The 15,512-nt window shown below is 63.6% G+C and overlaps 1 protein-coding gene across 1 annotated transcript in view; it reads left to right on the forward strand.

Moving 5' to 3' along the window:
* ABCD4 (ATP binding cassette subfamily D member 4) overlaps window positions 1–15,512 on the forward strand; it is a 38,455-nt gene that overhangs the window by 12,772 nt on the left and 10,171 nt on the right. The window contains 9 exon segments of the mRNA XM_075614729.1: window positions 3,587–3,721; window positions 4,402–4,541; window positions 5,873–5,907; window positions 5,910–5,988; window positions 6,212–6,279; window positions 6,282–6,336; window positions 6,913–6,963; window positions 7,797–7,891; window positions 15,343–15,464. Coding sequence (XP_075470844.1) covers window positions 3,587–3,721; window positions 4,402–4,541; window positions 5,873–5,907; window positions 5,910–5,988; window positions 6,212–6,279; window positions 6,282–6,336; window positions 6,913–6,963; window positions 7,797–7,891; window positions 15,343–15,464 — 780 coding nt within the window.

A 15,512-nucleotide genomic window follows, 5' to 3' on the forward strand; every position in this document is an offset into this window, starting at 1 on the left:
TTTGTTGATGGTGTAGTAGACTAAGGGTTTAGGGGAGAGCGACTCATGATGACAAGAAGGATGATGGAGGAAGCCAACTGTGTGTCCCCCTCTTCCACATTCGCCGGTGTCGCTCATGCACTGTTAGATGATACCTCAACATGTGGTCATCCCGTATGGCATGTCTTTCCTTGGCCTTTGCCACGCATTCACCCGCCACTGACAACTTTCTCATAGACTAGGCATTCTAATCTAAACAAGGTATGGCTTCAATGGTCTCTCAGTCCCTGGCCCTGCCTCTGTTACCACACCCAGCCCCTGCTGTGGTGATGGGGAATGTAGAGATGCCTGGAAAGCTGCCTTTCTGAGCGACACCATACCTATGGATTCTCCTAGTTCTGGTGGTGGTGGCTCACGTAGATGGTAGCAGGGATGGTGATGGTACTGGTGGCTCTCGTAGATGGTGATGGTACTGGTGGCTCTCGTAGATGGTACTGGAGATGGTACTGGTGGTGGTGGCTCTCGTAGATGGTACTGGTGATGGTACTGGTGGTGGTGGCTCTCGTAGATGGTACTGGTGGCTCTCGTAGATGGTACTGGTGGTGGTGGCTCTCGTAGATGGTACTGGTGGTGGTGGCTCTCGTAGATGGTACTGGTGGTGGTGGCTCTCGTAGATGGTAGCTGGTGGTGACCCTGTGCCCTGTCTAGAGGAAGACTGCTGGCGGCGATATTTCCAGGTCTTCCTATGATGACAGTGCAGGAGCAGGTCCCAAGCGGTTCACGGTCCTTCCCCCTATGAATGGGGGCACTACATATACAGGTAGTCCTCGCTTTACGACGTTTCGCTTACCGTCGAATGCGGTTTCCGACGGCGCATAATGCCGTCTAAAAACTCATTATCCGCCGCGGTTTTCGCATATACGACGGAAACCGCCGCCGATTAACATGGGACCCGCTTTCCGACTGTCCCGTCTCCGACGCGGGTTTGCAGGACACATGGTGTCTGAAAAGCGAGGGCTGCCTGTACTACCAACAAGTCACAACGCGTACACAACAAGAACATATATAGCGCTACTCCGTTTATTAAACAGTAATAAATGAAATGGCTCTCGCACAGTAAAAGAATGTGCGATGTGCAGAACGTGTGTATGGGGGAACGGGGTGGCACCAAGTAGGCACTCCAGGATGGGGCATTCGGGTGGCGTCTTCCTCAAATCTGCCACACGTCCCCTGTCTCCCCAGTGCTGTCACAGATGGGTGTCCGATGTGGTCTGAGCCTCGCACGTCCTGGCCGGGTGGCTCTTCTCAATGTATTTCACTGTCACATAAAATCTGCTTTATCTGGGCTATTTAGGTAGAGTCCCCAGGAATCTATATTCACAAAATTAACCCTGAATGGGCCTGATACGAACAGTCCACTGCAGTACACTTAGCGTGCCACAAGAGGGTGCTCATCTCATAGGTAGCGACAGGCAAATGTGGGAGAGGGACACACTCCAATTGTGTTTACCATCTATTGGTAAGGTTGGAGGAAAGGAGATTTCACCAGCAACAAAGGAAAGGTTTCTTTACAGTAAGGGCAGTTACAATGTGGGATTCATTACCCATAGAGACTGTAATGGCAGATACAATAGATATCTTCAATAAAAGGTTGGACATCTTTTTAGAAAGGAAAGGTATACAGGGAAATAGCAAATAAGTAAACATGGGAAGGATGTTGATCCAGGGAGAAATCTGATTGCCAATATTGGGCGTCAGGAAGGAATTTATTTTCCCGCCCTAAAGAGATCCCGCGCTAAAGAGATTCAGAGATTCCATGATAAAGAGATTTTAATATAATGTTTTTCCATTTATTAGATATAGGCTGCAAAAAAAAAGTCCAAAAAGTGCAAATCCATCCAGCTAATCACGAGATGTGAGTGTTTTGTTTGTGTGTGCCGATGTGTGTGTGTAATTGTGTGCCGGTGTGTGTGTAATTGTGTGCCGGTGTGTGTGTCTAATTGTGTGCCGGTGTGTGTGTGTGCAAGTGTGTGCCGGTGTGTGTGTGTGTGTGTAATTGTGTGCCTATGTGTAATTGTGTCCGGTGTGTGTAATTGTGTTCCGGTGTCACCTCACAGGGCAGTTACTGGTGTGTGTGTAATTGTGTGCCGGTGTGTGTAATTGTGTGTCGTTGTGTGTAATTATGTGCCGGTGTGTGTAAGTGTATGCCGGTGTCACCTCACAGGGCAGTTACTGGTGTGTATGTAATTGTGTGCCGGTGTGTGTAAGTGTGTAATTGTGTGCTGGTGTCACCTCACAGGGCAGCTGCTGGTGTGTGTGTGTGTAATTGTGTGCCGGTGTGTGTGTGTAATTGTGTGCCGGTGTGTGTAATTGTGTGCCGGTGTGTGTAATTGTGTGCCGGTGTCACCTCACAGGGCAGCTGCTGGTGTGTGTGTAAGTGTGTGCCGGTATGTGTAATTGTGTGCCGTTGTCACCTCACAGGGCAGCTGCTGGTGTGTGTGTGTGTAAGTGTGTGCCGGTGTGTGTAATTGTGTGCCGGTGTCACCTCACAGGGCAGCTGCTGGTGTGTGTGTAGTTATGTGCCATTTGTGTAATTGTGTGCCGGTGTTTGTATAAGTGTGTGCCTGTGTGAAATTGTGTCCGGTGTGTGTAATTGTGTGCCGGTGTGTGTAATTGTGTGCCGGTGTGTGTAATTGTGTGCCGGTGTCACCTCACAGGGCAGTTGCTGGTGTGTGTGCTTGTGTGTGTAATGGTGTGCCGGTGTGTGTAATGGTGTGCCGGTGTGTGCAATGGTGTGCCGGTGTGTGCAATGGTGTGCCGGTGTGTGCAATGGTGTGCCGGTGTGTGCAATGGTGTGCCGGTGTGTGCAATAGTGTGCCGGTGTGTGCAATGGTGTGCCGGTGTGTGCAATGGTGTGCCGGTGTGTGCAATGGTGTGCCGGTGTGTGCAATGGTGTGCCGGTGTGTGCAATGGTGTGCCGGTGTGTGCAATGGTGTGCCGGTGTGTGCAATGGTGTGCCGGTGTGTGCAATGGTGTGCCGGTGTGTGCAATGGTGTGCCGGTGTGTGCAATGGTGTGCCGGTGTGTGCAATGGTGTGCCGGTGTGTGCAATGGTGTGCCGGTGTGTGCAATGGTGTGCCGGTGTGTGCAATGGTGTGCCGGTGTGTGCAATGGTGTGCCGGTGTGTGCAATGGTGTGCCGGTGTGTGCAATGGTGTGCCGGTGTGTGCAATGGTGTGCCGGTGTGTGCAATGGTGTGCCGGTGTGTGCAATGGTGTGCCGGTGTGTGCAATGGTGTGCCGGTGGGTGCAATGGTGTGCCGGTGTGTGCAATGGTGTGCCGGTGGGTGTAATGGTGTGCCGGTGGGTGTAATGGTGTGCCGGTGGGTGTAATGGTGTGCCGGTGGGTGTAATGGTGTGCCGGTGTGTGTAATGGTGTGCCGGTGTGTGTAATGGTGTGCCGGTGTGTGTAATGGTGTGCCGGTGTGTGTAACGGTGTGCCGGTGTGTGTAATGGTGTGCCGGTGTGTATAATGGTGTGCCGGTGTGTGTAATGGTGTGCCGGTGTGTGTAATGGTGTGCCGGTGTGTGTAACGGTGTGCCGGTGTCACCTCACAGGGCAGCTGCTGGTGTATCAGATTGGGATCTTGCCCAGTCAGTTTTATGGGACTCTCGCAGACCGAGACCTGCCGAACTTCCAGAGACTGTCAGTCCTCGCGGTGACTCTCATAGCCATCAACTCCACGGTGAGGGTCATCGTAACCTGCTGTCTCTCTGTCCCTGTGTCTCTCTGTCTCTCTCTGATTCTCTCTCCTCTCTCTCTCCTCTCTCTCTCTCTCTCTCTCTCTCTCTCTCTCTCTCTCTCTCTCTCTCTCTGATTGTCTGTCTCTCTCTGGCTGTCTCCTCTCTCTCTCTGATTGGCTGTCTCCTCTCTCTCTCTCTCTGATTGGCTGTCTCCCCCCCCCCCCCCTCTCTCTCTCTCTCTCTCTCTCTCTCTCTCTGATTGGCGCTCTCTCTCTCTCTCTCTACTCTCTCTACTCTCTCTCTCTACTCTCTCTCTCTCTCTACTCTCTCTCTCTCTACTCTCTCTCTCTACTCTCTCTCATTGGCCGTCTCCTCTCTCTCTCTCTCTCTGATTTGGTTGTGTCCTCTCTCTCTCTCTCTTTGATTGGCTGTCTCCTCTCTCTCTCTGGCTGTCTCCTCTCTCTCTGATTGGCTTTCTTCTCTCTCTGTCTCTCTCGCTGTCTCTCTCCCTCGCTGTCTCCTCACCCTCTCTCTCTGGCTGTCTCTCTCTCTCTCTCTGATTGGCTGTTTCTCTCTCTCTCTCTCTGATTGGCTGTCTCCTCTCTCTCTCTCTCTCTCTCTCTGATTGGCTGTTTCTCTCTCTCTCTCTCTCTCTCTCTCTGTCTCTCTCTTTCTCTCCTAGCTGCGCAGTGTGGAGCAGTATGTCAGTAAGTTGGTGTATGTGAGCTGCCGTCGGGACCTCACGGAATATCTGCACAGACTTTACTTCCACAAGCAGGTCTATTACACACTGAGTGTGCAGCACCCGCTGATCGACAACCCGTACGTGTTACCCGCCTCCGGCTGTGGGGCGTTCCCTAGGGGTGGGTGTCGTTGTGGGATGTTCCCTAGGGACACTATCTAGGGGTGGGTGTCGTTGTGGGATGTTCCCTAGGGACACTATCTAGGGGTGGGTGATGCTGTGGCAGTGGGTGATGTGGGACGCTCCCTAGGGGTAGGTGACACTGTGGGAAGCTGGCATGGGGTGGGTGATGCTGTGGGACGCTCCCTAGGGGTGGGTGACACTGGCATGGGGTGGGTGACGCGGTGGGACGCTGGCACGGGGTGGGTGATGTGGTAGGACGCTGGGACGGGGTGGGTGACGCGGTGGGACGCTGGCACGGGGTGGGTGACGCGGTGGGATGCTGGCACGGGGTGGGTGACGCGGTGGGATGCTGGGACAGGGTGGGTGATGCGGTGGGACGCTGGGACAGGGTGGGTGACGCGGTGGGATGCTGACACGGAGTGGGTGACGCGGTGGGATGCTGGGACCGGGTGGGTGACGCGGTGGGACGCTGGGACAGGGTGGGGGACGCTGGGACAGGGTGGGTGACGCGGTGGGACGCTGACACGGGGTGGGTGACGCGGTGGGATGCTGGCACGGGGTGGGTGACGCGGTGGGATGCTGGGACCGGGTGGGTGATGCGGTGGGACGCTGGGACAGGGTGGGGGACGCTGGGACAGGGTGGGTGACGCGGTGGGACGCTGACACGGGGTGGGTGACGCGGTGGGATGCTGACACGGAGTGGGTGACGCGGTGGGATGCTGGGACCGGGTGGGTGACGCGGTGGGACGCTGGGACAGGGTGGGGGACGCTGGGACAGGGTGGGTGACGCGGTGGGACGCTGACACGGGGTGGGTGACGCGGTGGGATGCTGGGACCGGGTGGGTGACGCGGTGGGATGCTGGCACGGGGTGGGTGACGCGGTGGGATGCTGGGACCGGGTGGGTGACGCGGTGGGACGCTGGGACAGGGTGGGTGACGCGGTGGGATGCTGACACGGGGTGGGTGACGCGGTGGGACGCTGGGACAGGGTGGGGGACGCGGTGGGATGCTGACACGGAGTGGGTGACGCGGTGGGATGCTGGGACCGGGTGGGTGACGCGGTGGGATGCTGGCACGGGGTGGGTGACGCGGTGGGATGCTGGGACCGGGTGGGTGACGCGGTGGGATGCTGGCACGGGGTGGGTGACGCGGTGGGACGCTGGGACAGGGTGGGTGACGATGTGGGATGCTGACACGGGGTGGGTGACGCGGTGGGACGCTGGGACCGGGTGGGTGACGCGGTGGGGTGCTTGCACGGGGTGGGTGACGCAGTGTCTGTGTATCGCAGGGATCAGCGGATGACGCAGGATGTGGAGCGTTTGTGCGAGAACTCAGCTCTTCCGCCAGCAAAGTGCTCACCACTCCGTTTACTGTGATATACTACACGTATCAGTGCGCGGTCAGGTGGGTGCAGGCGCCAACGCGCAATGTGCACACGTACACACCCACACGCTCGAGATACCTGATGTTAGTCACTGTGGCTGCTGCATGAGCATCCAGATCCAGGGGTCACGCGTGTGATTGTATGAGATGGGGGTTCAGAGGAAGGGAGTGGGTGGACAGTGGGGTGTTGGTATGTACATGGTGTGGCTGTACATGTAACATACATGTGCGTTTAAACCTACAGCACAGGGTGGATTGGTCCTGTCTCCATCTTCGGATACTTTGTTATTGGATCGTTGCTGAACAAGGTTCTGATGGTCCAATCGTCTCCAAACTGGTGCAGCAGGAGAAACTGGAGGGGGACTTCCGGTGAGTGTGTGTCAGGCATGGGGGTATATAGCATGTGGGGGGTATATAGCATGGGGGTTATATAGCTTGGGGGGGTTATATAGCATGGGGGTATGTGGCATGGCAGTCACAAGGTGTCACTGAGCCGGGTGGGGTATATGGGGCAGGGGGCTGTGTGTAGGAGGCTGTGTGTATAGGAGGCTGTGTGTATAGGAGGCTGTGTGTATAGGAGGCTGTGTGTATAGGAGGCTGTGTGTATAGGAGGCTGTGTGTAGGAGGCTGTGTGTGTAGGAGGCTGTGTGTGTAGGAGGCTGTGTGTGTAGGAGGCTGTGTGTGTAGGAGGCTGTGTGTGTAGGAGGCTGTGTGTGTAGGAGGCTGTGTGTGTAGGAGGCTGTGTGTGTAGGAGGCTGTGTGTGTATAGGAGGCTGTGTGTGTAGGAGGCTGTGTGTAGGAGGCTGTGTGTAAGAGGCTGAAGCTGTGTATAGGAGGCTGTGTATAGGAGGCTGTGTATAGGAGGCTATGTATTCTGCGTATAGGAGGCTGCGTATAGGAGGCTGCGTATAGGAGGCTGTGTATATGAGGCAGTTTCTCTCGCAGGTTCAAGCACATGCAGGTGCGATTGAACGCAGAAGCAGCTGCTTTCTACAGGTAAGAATCGCACGCGGTCACTGCAGGTATAATACTCACCACTAGGGGGAGGGCAGAGCAGTCACTGCAGCTATAATGCTCACCACTAGGGGGGGGGGGGGGCAGAGCAGTAACTGCAGGTATAATACTCACCACTAGGGGGTGGGGGCAGAGCAGTCACTGCATGTATAATACTCACCACTAGGGGGGGGCAGAGCAGTCACTGCAGGTATAATACTCACCACTAGGGGGGGGGGCAGAGCAGTCACTGCAGGTATAATACTCACCACTAGAGGGGGGGGCAGAGCAGTAACTGCAGGTATAATACTCGCCACTAGAGGGGGGGGGGGGCAGAGCAGTCACTGCAGGTATAATACTCACCACTAGAGGGGGGGGGGGCAGAGCAGTCACTGCAGGTATAATACTCACCACTAGAGGGGGGGGGGCAGAGCAGTCACTGCAGGTATAATACTCACCACTAGGGGGGGGGCAGAGCAGTCACTGCAGGTATAATACTCACCACTAGGGGGGGGGGGCAGAGCAGTCACTGCAGGTATAATACTCACCACTAGGGGGGGGGCAGAGCAGTCACTGCAGGTATAATACTCACCACTAGAGGGGGGGGCAGAGCAGTCACTGCAGGTATAATACTCACCACTAGGGGGGGGGCAGAGCAGTCACTGCAGGTATAATACTCACCACTATTTATTTATTTATAAAATGTGTTACCAGGAAGTAATACATTGAGAGTTACCTCTCGTTTTCAAGTATGTCCTGGGACTCCTCTACCTTCTCTCCATGATCACTCTCGGCCCATGCTGTGACGCTCTCTCTCTCCCTGTGCTGTCTCGCAGGGCAGGCCCCGTGGAACACTCTCGCACAGACTGCCGGCTGCAGCATCTGATTCTTGCGCAGAAGGAACTGATGTTTCAGGAGCTGTGGTTATACCGTGAGAGCGGGGGGGGGGGGGGGCAGAGACAGAGGGTGAGGGGGACACACAGACGGAGGGTGGGGGACACAGACGGAGGGTGGGGGGGGGGACACAGACGGAGGGTGGGGGGGGACACACAGACGGAGGGTGGGGGGGACACACAGACGGAGGGTGGGGGGCACAGAGACGGAGGGTGGGGGGCACAGAGACGGAGGGTGGGGGGCACAGAGACGGAGGGTGGGGGGCACAGAGACGGAGGGTGGGGGACACAGAGACAGAGGGTGGGGGACACACACAGATTGAGGGTGTGGGACACACACAGACGTGGGGGACACACAGATGGAGGGTGGGGGACACACAGGCGGAGGGTGGGGGACACACAGACGGAGGGTGGGGGACACACAGACGGAGGGTGGGGGACACACAGACGGACAGGTGGGGGACACAGACGGACGGGTGGGGGACACACGGAGGGTGGGGGACACCCAGACGGAGGGTGGGGGACACCCAGACGGAGGGTGGGGGACACACAGACGGAGGGTGGGGGACACACAGACGGAGGGTGGGGGACACACAGACGGAGGGTGGGGGACACACAGACGGATGGGTGGGGGACACACAGACGGAGGGTGGGGGACACACAGACGGAGGGTGGAAACACACAGACGGAGGGTGGAACACAGACAGAGGGTGGGGGGGACACGGAGGGTGGGGGGGACACAGACGGATGTTGGGGGGGACACAGACGGATGTTGGGGGGACACAGACGGATGTTGGGGGACACACAGATGGATGTTGGGGGGACACAGACGGATGTTGGGGGGGACACAGACGGAGGGTGGGGGGGACGTAGAAGGAGGGTGGGAGGGACGTAGAAGAAGGGTGGTGGGGACGCAGACGGATGGTGGGGGGGACGCAAACTGAGGGTGGGGAGACACAGGCGGAGGGTGGGGGGGACGCAGATGGAGGGTGGGGGGGACGTAGAATGAGGGTTGGGGGGACGTAGAAGGAGGGTGGGGGACGTAGAAGGAGGGTGGGGGGGGACGTAGAAGAAGGGTGGTGGGGACACAGACGGATGGTGGGGGGACGCAGACTGAGGGTAGGGAGACACAGACGGAGGGTGTGGGGGACACAGATGGAGGGTGGGGGACACACCGAAGGAGGGTGGGGGGCACAGACGGAGGGTGGGGGGAACACAGACGGAAGGTGGGGGTGGACAGAGGTGGAAGGTGGGGACAGAGACGGGGTTGGGGGGACACAGATGGAGGGTGGGGGAGAGAAAAGGGTGGTAGGGGGGAAAGATGGGGAGAAGGAGGGAAAGAGGGAAGACGCTTGTAGAATGATGGAGAGCAGAGAGAGGACGGTCTGAGGGTATTGTTGGAGGGAATGGGTGAGATCATACAGTAGGCGGTGCCGCGCAGTAGGCGGTGCCGCGCGCAGTAGGCGGTGCCGCGGCGCAGTAGGCGGTGCCGCAGTAGGCGGTGCCGCGGCGCAGTAGCGGTGCCGCGGCGCAGTAGGCGTGCCGCAGTAGGCGGTGCCGCGGCGCAGTAGGCGGTGCGCAGTAGGCGGTGCCGCGCAGTAGGCGGTGCCGCAGTAGGCGGTGCCGCGCAGTAGCGGTGCCGCGCAGTAGGCGGTGCCGCAGTAGGCGGTGCCACAGTAGGCGGTGCCGCGCAGTAGGCGGTGCCGCAGTAGGCGGTGCCGCAGTAGGCGGTGCCGCGCAGTAGGCGGTGCCGCGCAGTAGGCGGTGCCGCAGTAGGCGGTGCCGCAGTAGGCGGTGCCGCGCAGTAGGCGGTGCCGCAGTAGGCGGTGCCGCAGTAGGCGGTGCCGCGCAGTAGGCGGTGCCGCAGTAGGCGGTGCCGCAGTAGGCGGTGCCGCGCAGTAGGCGGTGCCGCGCAGTAGGCGGTGCCGCAGTAGGCGGTGCCGCAGTAGGCGGTGCCGCAGTAGGCGGTGCCGCGCAGTAGGCGGTGCCGCAGTAGGCGGTGCCGCAGTAGGCGGTGCCGCGCAGTAGGCGGTGCCGCGCAGTAGGCGGTGCCGCAGTAGGCGGTGCCGCAGTAGGCGGTGCCGCGCAGTAGGCGGTGCCGCGCAGTAGGCGGTGCCGCAGTAGGCGGTGCCGCAGTAGGCGGTGCCGCGCAGTAGGCGGTGCCGCGCAGTAGGCGGTGCCGCAGTAGGCGGTGCCGCGCAGTAGGCGGTGCCGCGCAGTAGGCGGTGCCGCAGTAGGCGGTGCCGCGCAGTAGGCGGTGCCGCGCAGTAGGCGGTGCCGCAGTAGGCGGTGCCGCAGTAGGCGGTGCCGCGCAGTAGGCGGTGCCGCGCAGTAGGCGGTGCCGCGCAGTAGGCGGTGCCGCGCAGTAGGCGGTGCCGCAGTAGGCGGTGCCGCGCAGTAGGTGGTGCCGCAGTAGGCGGTGCCGCGCAGTTGGCGGTGCCGCGCAGTAGGCGGTGCCGCAGTAGGCGGTGCCGCAGTAGGCGGTGCCGCAGTAGGCGGTGCCGCGCAGTAGGCGGTGCCGCAGTAGGCGGTGCCGCAGTAGGCGGTGCCGCGCAGTAGGCGGTGCCGCGCAGTAGGCGGTGCCGCAGTAGGCGGTGCCGCAGTAGGCGGTGCCGCGCAGTAGGCGGTGCCGCAGTAGGCGGTGCGGTGCAGTAGGCGGTGCCGCGCAGTAGGCGGTGCCGCAGTAGGCGGTGCCGCAGTAGGCGGTGCCGCGCAGTAGGCGGTGCCGCGCAGTAGGCGGTGCCGCAGTAGGCGGTGCCGCGCAGTAGGCGGTGCCGCGCAGTAGGCGGTGCCGCAGTAGGCGGTGCCGCAGTAGGCGGTGCCGCGCAGTAGGCGGTGCCGCGCAGTAGGCGGTGCCGCAGTAGGCGGTGCCGCGCAGTAGGTGGTGCCGCAGTAGGCGGTGCCGCACAGTTGGCGGTGCCGCGCAGTAGGCGGTGCCGCAGTAGGCGGTGCCGCAGTAGGGCGGTGCCGCGCAGTAGGCGGTGCCGCAGTAGGCGGTGCCGCGCAGTAGGCGGTGCCGCGCAGTAGGCGGTGCCGCGCAGTAGGCGGTGCCGCAGTAGGCGGTGCCGCAGTAGGCGGTGCCGCGCAGTAGGCGGTGCCGCAGTAGGCGGTGCGGTGCAGTAGGCGGTGCCGCGCAGTAGGCGGTGCCGCAGTAGGCGGTGCCGCAGTAGGCGGTGCCGCAGTAGGCGGTGCCGCGCAGTAGGCGGTGCCGCAGTAGGCGGTGCCGCAGTAGGCGGTGCCGCGCAGTAGGCGGTGCCGCAGTAGGCGGTGCCGCGCAGTAGGCGGTGCCGCGCAGTAGGCGGTGCCGCAGTAGGCGGTGCCGCAGTAGGCGGTGCCGCGCAGTAGGCGGTGCCGCGCAGTAGGCGGTGCCGCGCAGTAGGCGGTGCCGCAGTAGGCGGTGCCGCGCAGTAGGCGGTGCCGCAGTAGGCGGTGCCGCACAGTTGGCGGTGCCGCGCAGTAGGTGGTGCCGCAGTAGGCGGTGCCGCGCAGTAGGCGGTGCCGCAGTAGGCGGTGCCGCAGTAGGCGGTGCCGCGCAGTAGGCGGTGCTGCAGTAGGCGGTGCCGCGCAGTAGGCGGTGCCGCAGTAGGCGGTGCCGCGCAGTAGGCGGTGCCGCGCAGTAGGCGGTGCCGCAGTAGGCGGTGCCGCAGTAGGCGGTGCCGCGCAGTAGGCGGTGCCGCAGTAGGCGGTGCGGTGCAGTAGGCGGTGCCGCGCAGTAGGCGGTGCCGCAGTAGGCGGTGCCGCGCAGTAGGCGGTGCCGCAGTAGGCGGTGCCGCGCAGTAGGCGGTGCCGCAGTAGGCGGTGCCGCGCAGTAGGCGGTGCCGCGCAGTAGGCGGTGCCGCAGTAGGCGGTGCCGCAGTAGGCGGTGCCGCGCAGTAGGCGGTGCCGCAGTAGGCGGTGCCGCGCAGTAGGCGGTGCCGCGCAGTAGGCGGTGCCGCGCAGTAGGCGGTGCCGCAGTAGGCGGTGCCGCAGTAGGCGGTGCCGCGCAGTAGGCGGTGCCGCAGTAGGCGGTGCCGCAGTAGGCGGTGCGGTGCAGTAGGCGGTGCGGTGCAGTAGGCGGTGCCGCGCAGTAGGCGGTGCCGCAGTAGGCGGTGCCGCAGTAGGCGGTGCCGCGCAGTAGGCGGTGCCGCGCAGTAGGCGGTGCCGCGCAGTAGGCGGTGCCGCGCAGTAGGCGGTGCCGCGGTGCCGCAGTAGGCGGTGCCGCGCAGTAGGCGGTGCCGCGCAGTAGGCGGTGCCGCGCAGTAGGCGGTGCCGCAGTAGGCGGTGCGGTGCAGTAGGCGGTGCCGCGCAGTAGGCGGTGCCGCAGTAGGCGGTGCCGCGCAGTAGGCGGTGCCGCAGTAGGCGGTGCCGCGCAGTAGGCGGTGCCGCAGTAGGCGGTGCCGCGCAGTAGGCGGTGCCGCGCAGTAGGCGGTGCCGCAGTAGGCGGTGCCGCGCAGTAGGCGGTGCCGCAGTAGGCGGTGCCGCGCAGTAGGTGGTGCCGCAGTAGGCGGTGCCGCGCAGTAGGCGGTGCCGCAGTAGGCGGTGCCGCAGTAGGCGGTGCCGCGCAGTAGGCGGTGCCGCAGTAGGCGGTGCCGCAGTAGGCGGTGCCGCGCAGTAGGCGGTGCCGCAGTAGGCGGTGCGGTGCAGTAGGCGGTGCCGCGCAGTAGGCGGTGCCGCAGTAGGCGGTGCCGCGCAGTTGGCGGTGCCGCGCAGTTGGCGGTGCCGCGCAGTAGGCGGTGCCGCAGTAGGCGGTGCCGCAGTAGGCGGTGCCGCAGTAGGCGGTGCCGCGCAGTAGGCGGTGCCGCAGTAGGCGGTGCCGCGCAGTAGGCGGTGCCGCGCAGTAGGCGGTGCCGCGCAGTAGGCGGTGCCGCAGTAGGCGGTGCCGCGCAGTAGGCGGTGCCGCGCAGTAGGCGGTGCCGCGCAGTAGGCGGTGCCGCAGTAGGCGGTGCCGCGCAGTAGGCGGTGCCGCAGTAGGCGGTGCCGCACAGTTGGCGGTGCCGCAGTAGGCGGTGCCGCGCAGTAGGCGGTGCCGCGCAGTAGGCGGTGCCGCAGTAGGCGGTGCCGCAGTAGGCGGTGCCGCGCAGTAGGCGGTGCCGCAGTAGGCGGTGCCGCGCAGTAGGCGGTGCCGCAGTAGGCGGTGCCGCGCAGTAGGCGGTGCCGCGCAGTAGGCGGTGCCGCAGTAGGCGGTGCCGCAGTAGGCGGTGCCGCGCAGTAGGCGGTGCCGCGCAGTAGGCGGAGCCGCAGTAGGCGGTGCCGCAGTAGGCGGTGCCGCGCAGTAGGCGGTGCCGCAGTAGGCGGTGCGGTGCAGTAGGCGGTGCCGCGCAGTAGGCGGTGCCGCAGTAGGCGGTGCCGCGCAGTAGGCGGTGCCGCAGTAGGCGGTGCCGCGCAGTAGGCGGTGCCGCAGTAGGCGGTGCCGCGCAGTAGGCGGTGCCGCGCAGTAGGCGGTGCCGCAGTAGGCGGTGCCGCAGTAGGCGGTGCCGCGCAGTAGGCGGTGCCGCAGTAGGCGGTGCCGCGCAGTAGGCGGTGCCGCAGTAGGCGGTGCCGCGCAGTAGGCGGTGCCGCGCAGTAGGCGGTGCCGCAGTAGGCGGTGCCGCAGTAGGCGGTGCCGCGCAGTAGGCGGTGCCGCAGTAGGCGGTGCCGCAGTAGGCGGTGCGGTGCAGTAGGCGGTGCGGTGCAGTAGGCGGTGCCGCGCAGTAGGCGGTGCCGCAGTAGGCGGTGCCGCGCAGTTGGCGGTGCCGCGCAGTTGGCGGTGCCGCGCAGTAGGCGGTGCCGCAGTAGGCGGTGCCGCAGTAGGCGGTGCCGCGCAGTAGGCGGTGCCGCAGTAGGCGGTGCCGCGCAGTAGGCGGTGCCGCGCAGTAGGCGGTGCCGCGCAGTAGGCGGTGCCGCGCAGTAGGCGGTGCCGCAGTAGGCGGTGCCGCGCAGTAGGCGGTGCCGCGCAGTAGGCGGTGCCGCGCAGTAGGCGGTGCGGTGCAGTAGGCGGTGCCGCGCAGTAGGCGGTGCCGCAGTAGGCGGTGCCGCGCAGTAGGCGGTGCCGCAGTAGGCGGTGCCGCGCAGTAGGCGGTGCCGCAGTAGGCGGTGCCGCGCAGTAGGCGGTGCCGCGCAGTAGGCGGTGCCGCAGTAGGCGGTGCCGCAGTAGGCGGTGCCGCGCAGTAGGCGGTGCCGCAGTAGGCGGTGCCGCAGTAGGCGGTGCCGCGCAGTAGGCGGTGCCGCAGTAGGCGGTGCCGCGCAGTAGGTGGTGCCGCAGTAGGCGGTGCCGCGCAGTAGGCGGTGCCGCGCAGTAGGCGGTGCCGCAGTAGGCGGTGCCGCGCAGTAGGCGGTGCCGCAGTAGGCGGTGCCGCAGTAGGCGGTGCCGCGCAGTAGGCGGTGCCGCAGTAGGCGGTGCGGTGCAGTAGGCGGTGCCGCGCAGTAGGCGGTGCCGCGCAGTTGGCGGTGCCGCGCAGTTGGCGGTGCCGCGCAGTTGGCGGTGCCGCGCAGTAGGCGGTGCCGCAGTAGGCGGTGCCGCAGTAGGCGGTGCCGCAGTAGGCGGTGCCGCAGTAGGCGGTGCCGCAGTAGGCGGTGCCGCGCAGTAGGCGGTGCCGCGCAGTAGGCGGTGCCGCGCAGTAGGCGGTGCCGCAGTAGGCGGTGCCGCGCAGTAGGCGGTGCCGCAGTAGGCGGTGCCGCAGTAGGCGGTGCCGCGCAGTAGGCGGTGCCGCGCAGTAGGCGGTGCCGCAGTAGGCGGTGCCGCAGTAGGCGGTGCCGCGCAGTAGGCGGTGCCGCGCAGTAGGCGGTGCCGCGCAGTAGGCGGTGCCGCAGTAGGCGGTGCCGCAGTAGGCGGTGCCGCGCAGTAGGCGGTGCCGCAGTAGGCGGTGCCGCGCAGTAGGCGGTGCCGCGCAGTAGGCGGTGCCGCGCAGTAGGCGGTGCCGCGCAGTAGGCGGTGTAGCGCAGTAGGCGGTGCCGCAGTAGGCGGTGCCGCAGTAGGCGGTGCCGCAGTAGGCGGTGCCGCGCAGTAGGCGGTGCCGCAGTAGGCGGTGCCGCGCAGTAGGCGGTGCCGCAGTAGGCGGTGCCGCGCAGTAGGTGGTGCCGCAGTAGGCGGTGCCGCGCAGTAGGCGGTGCCGCGCAGTAGGCGGTGCCGCGCAGTAGGCGGTGCCGCGCAGTAGGCGGTGCCGCGCAGTAGGCGGTGCCGCAGCAGTAGGTGGACAGAGGTGGAAGGTGGGGACAGAGACGGGGTTGGGGGGACACAGATGGAGGGTGGGGGAGAGAGAAGGGGGGTAGGGGGGAAAGATGGGGAGAAGGAGGGAAAGAGGGAAGACGCTTGTAGAATGATGGAGAGCAGAGAGAGGACGGTCTGAGGGTATTGTTGGAGGGAATGGGTCAGGTCATACAGTAGGTGGTGCCGCGCAGTAGGCGGTGCCGCGCAGTAGGCGGTGCCGCGGCGCAGTAGGCGGTGCCGCAGCAGTAGGCGGTGCCGCAGTTGAGTGACCGGTGAGTTAAGTCCCTGATAGTGAGTGTACTCACAATGAGGTGTCTCTGGCAGTTGGAGTGAACACCTTTGATTATTTGGGCTGTATCCTGAGTTATATAGTCATCGCCGTGCCGATCTTCGCCGGAGTGTACAGGGACCTGACGCCCGCGGAGCTCAGCGAGCTGATCAGCAAGGTAACGTGTCCCCTAATCCTAATAGCGTTAACCCCTTACCCTAAAAAC

The sequence above is a fragment of the Ascaphus truei genome, chromosome 9 (assembly GCF_040206685.1).
Source record: "Ascaphus truei isolate aAscTru1 chromosome 9, aAscTru1.hap1, whole genome shotgun sequence".
In the NCBI taxonomy this organism is placed as follows: Eukaryota; Metazoa; Chordata; class Amphibia; order Anura; family Ascaphidae; genus Ascaphus; species Ascaphus truei.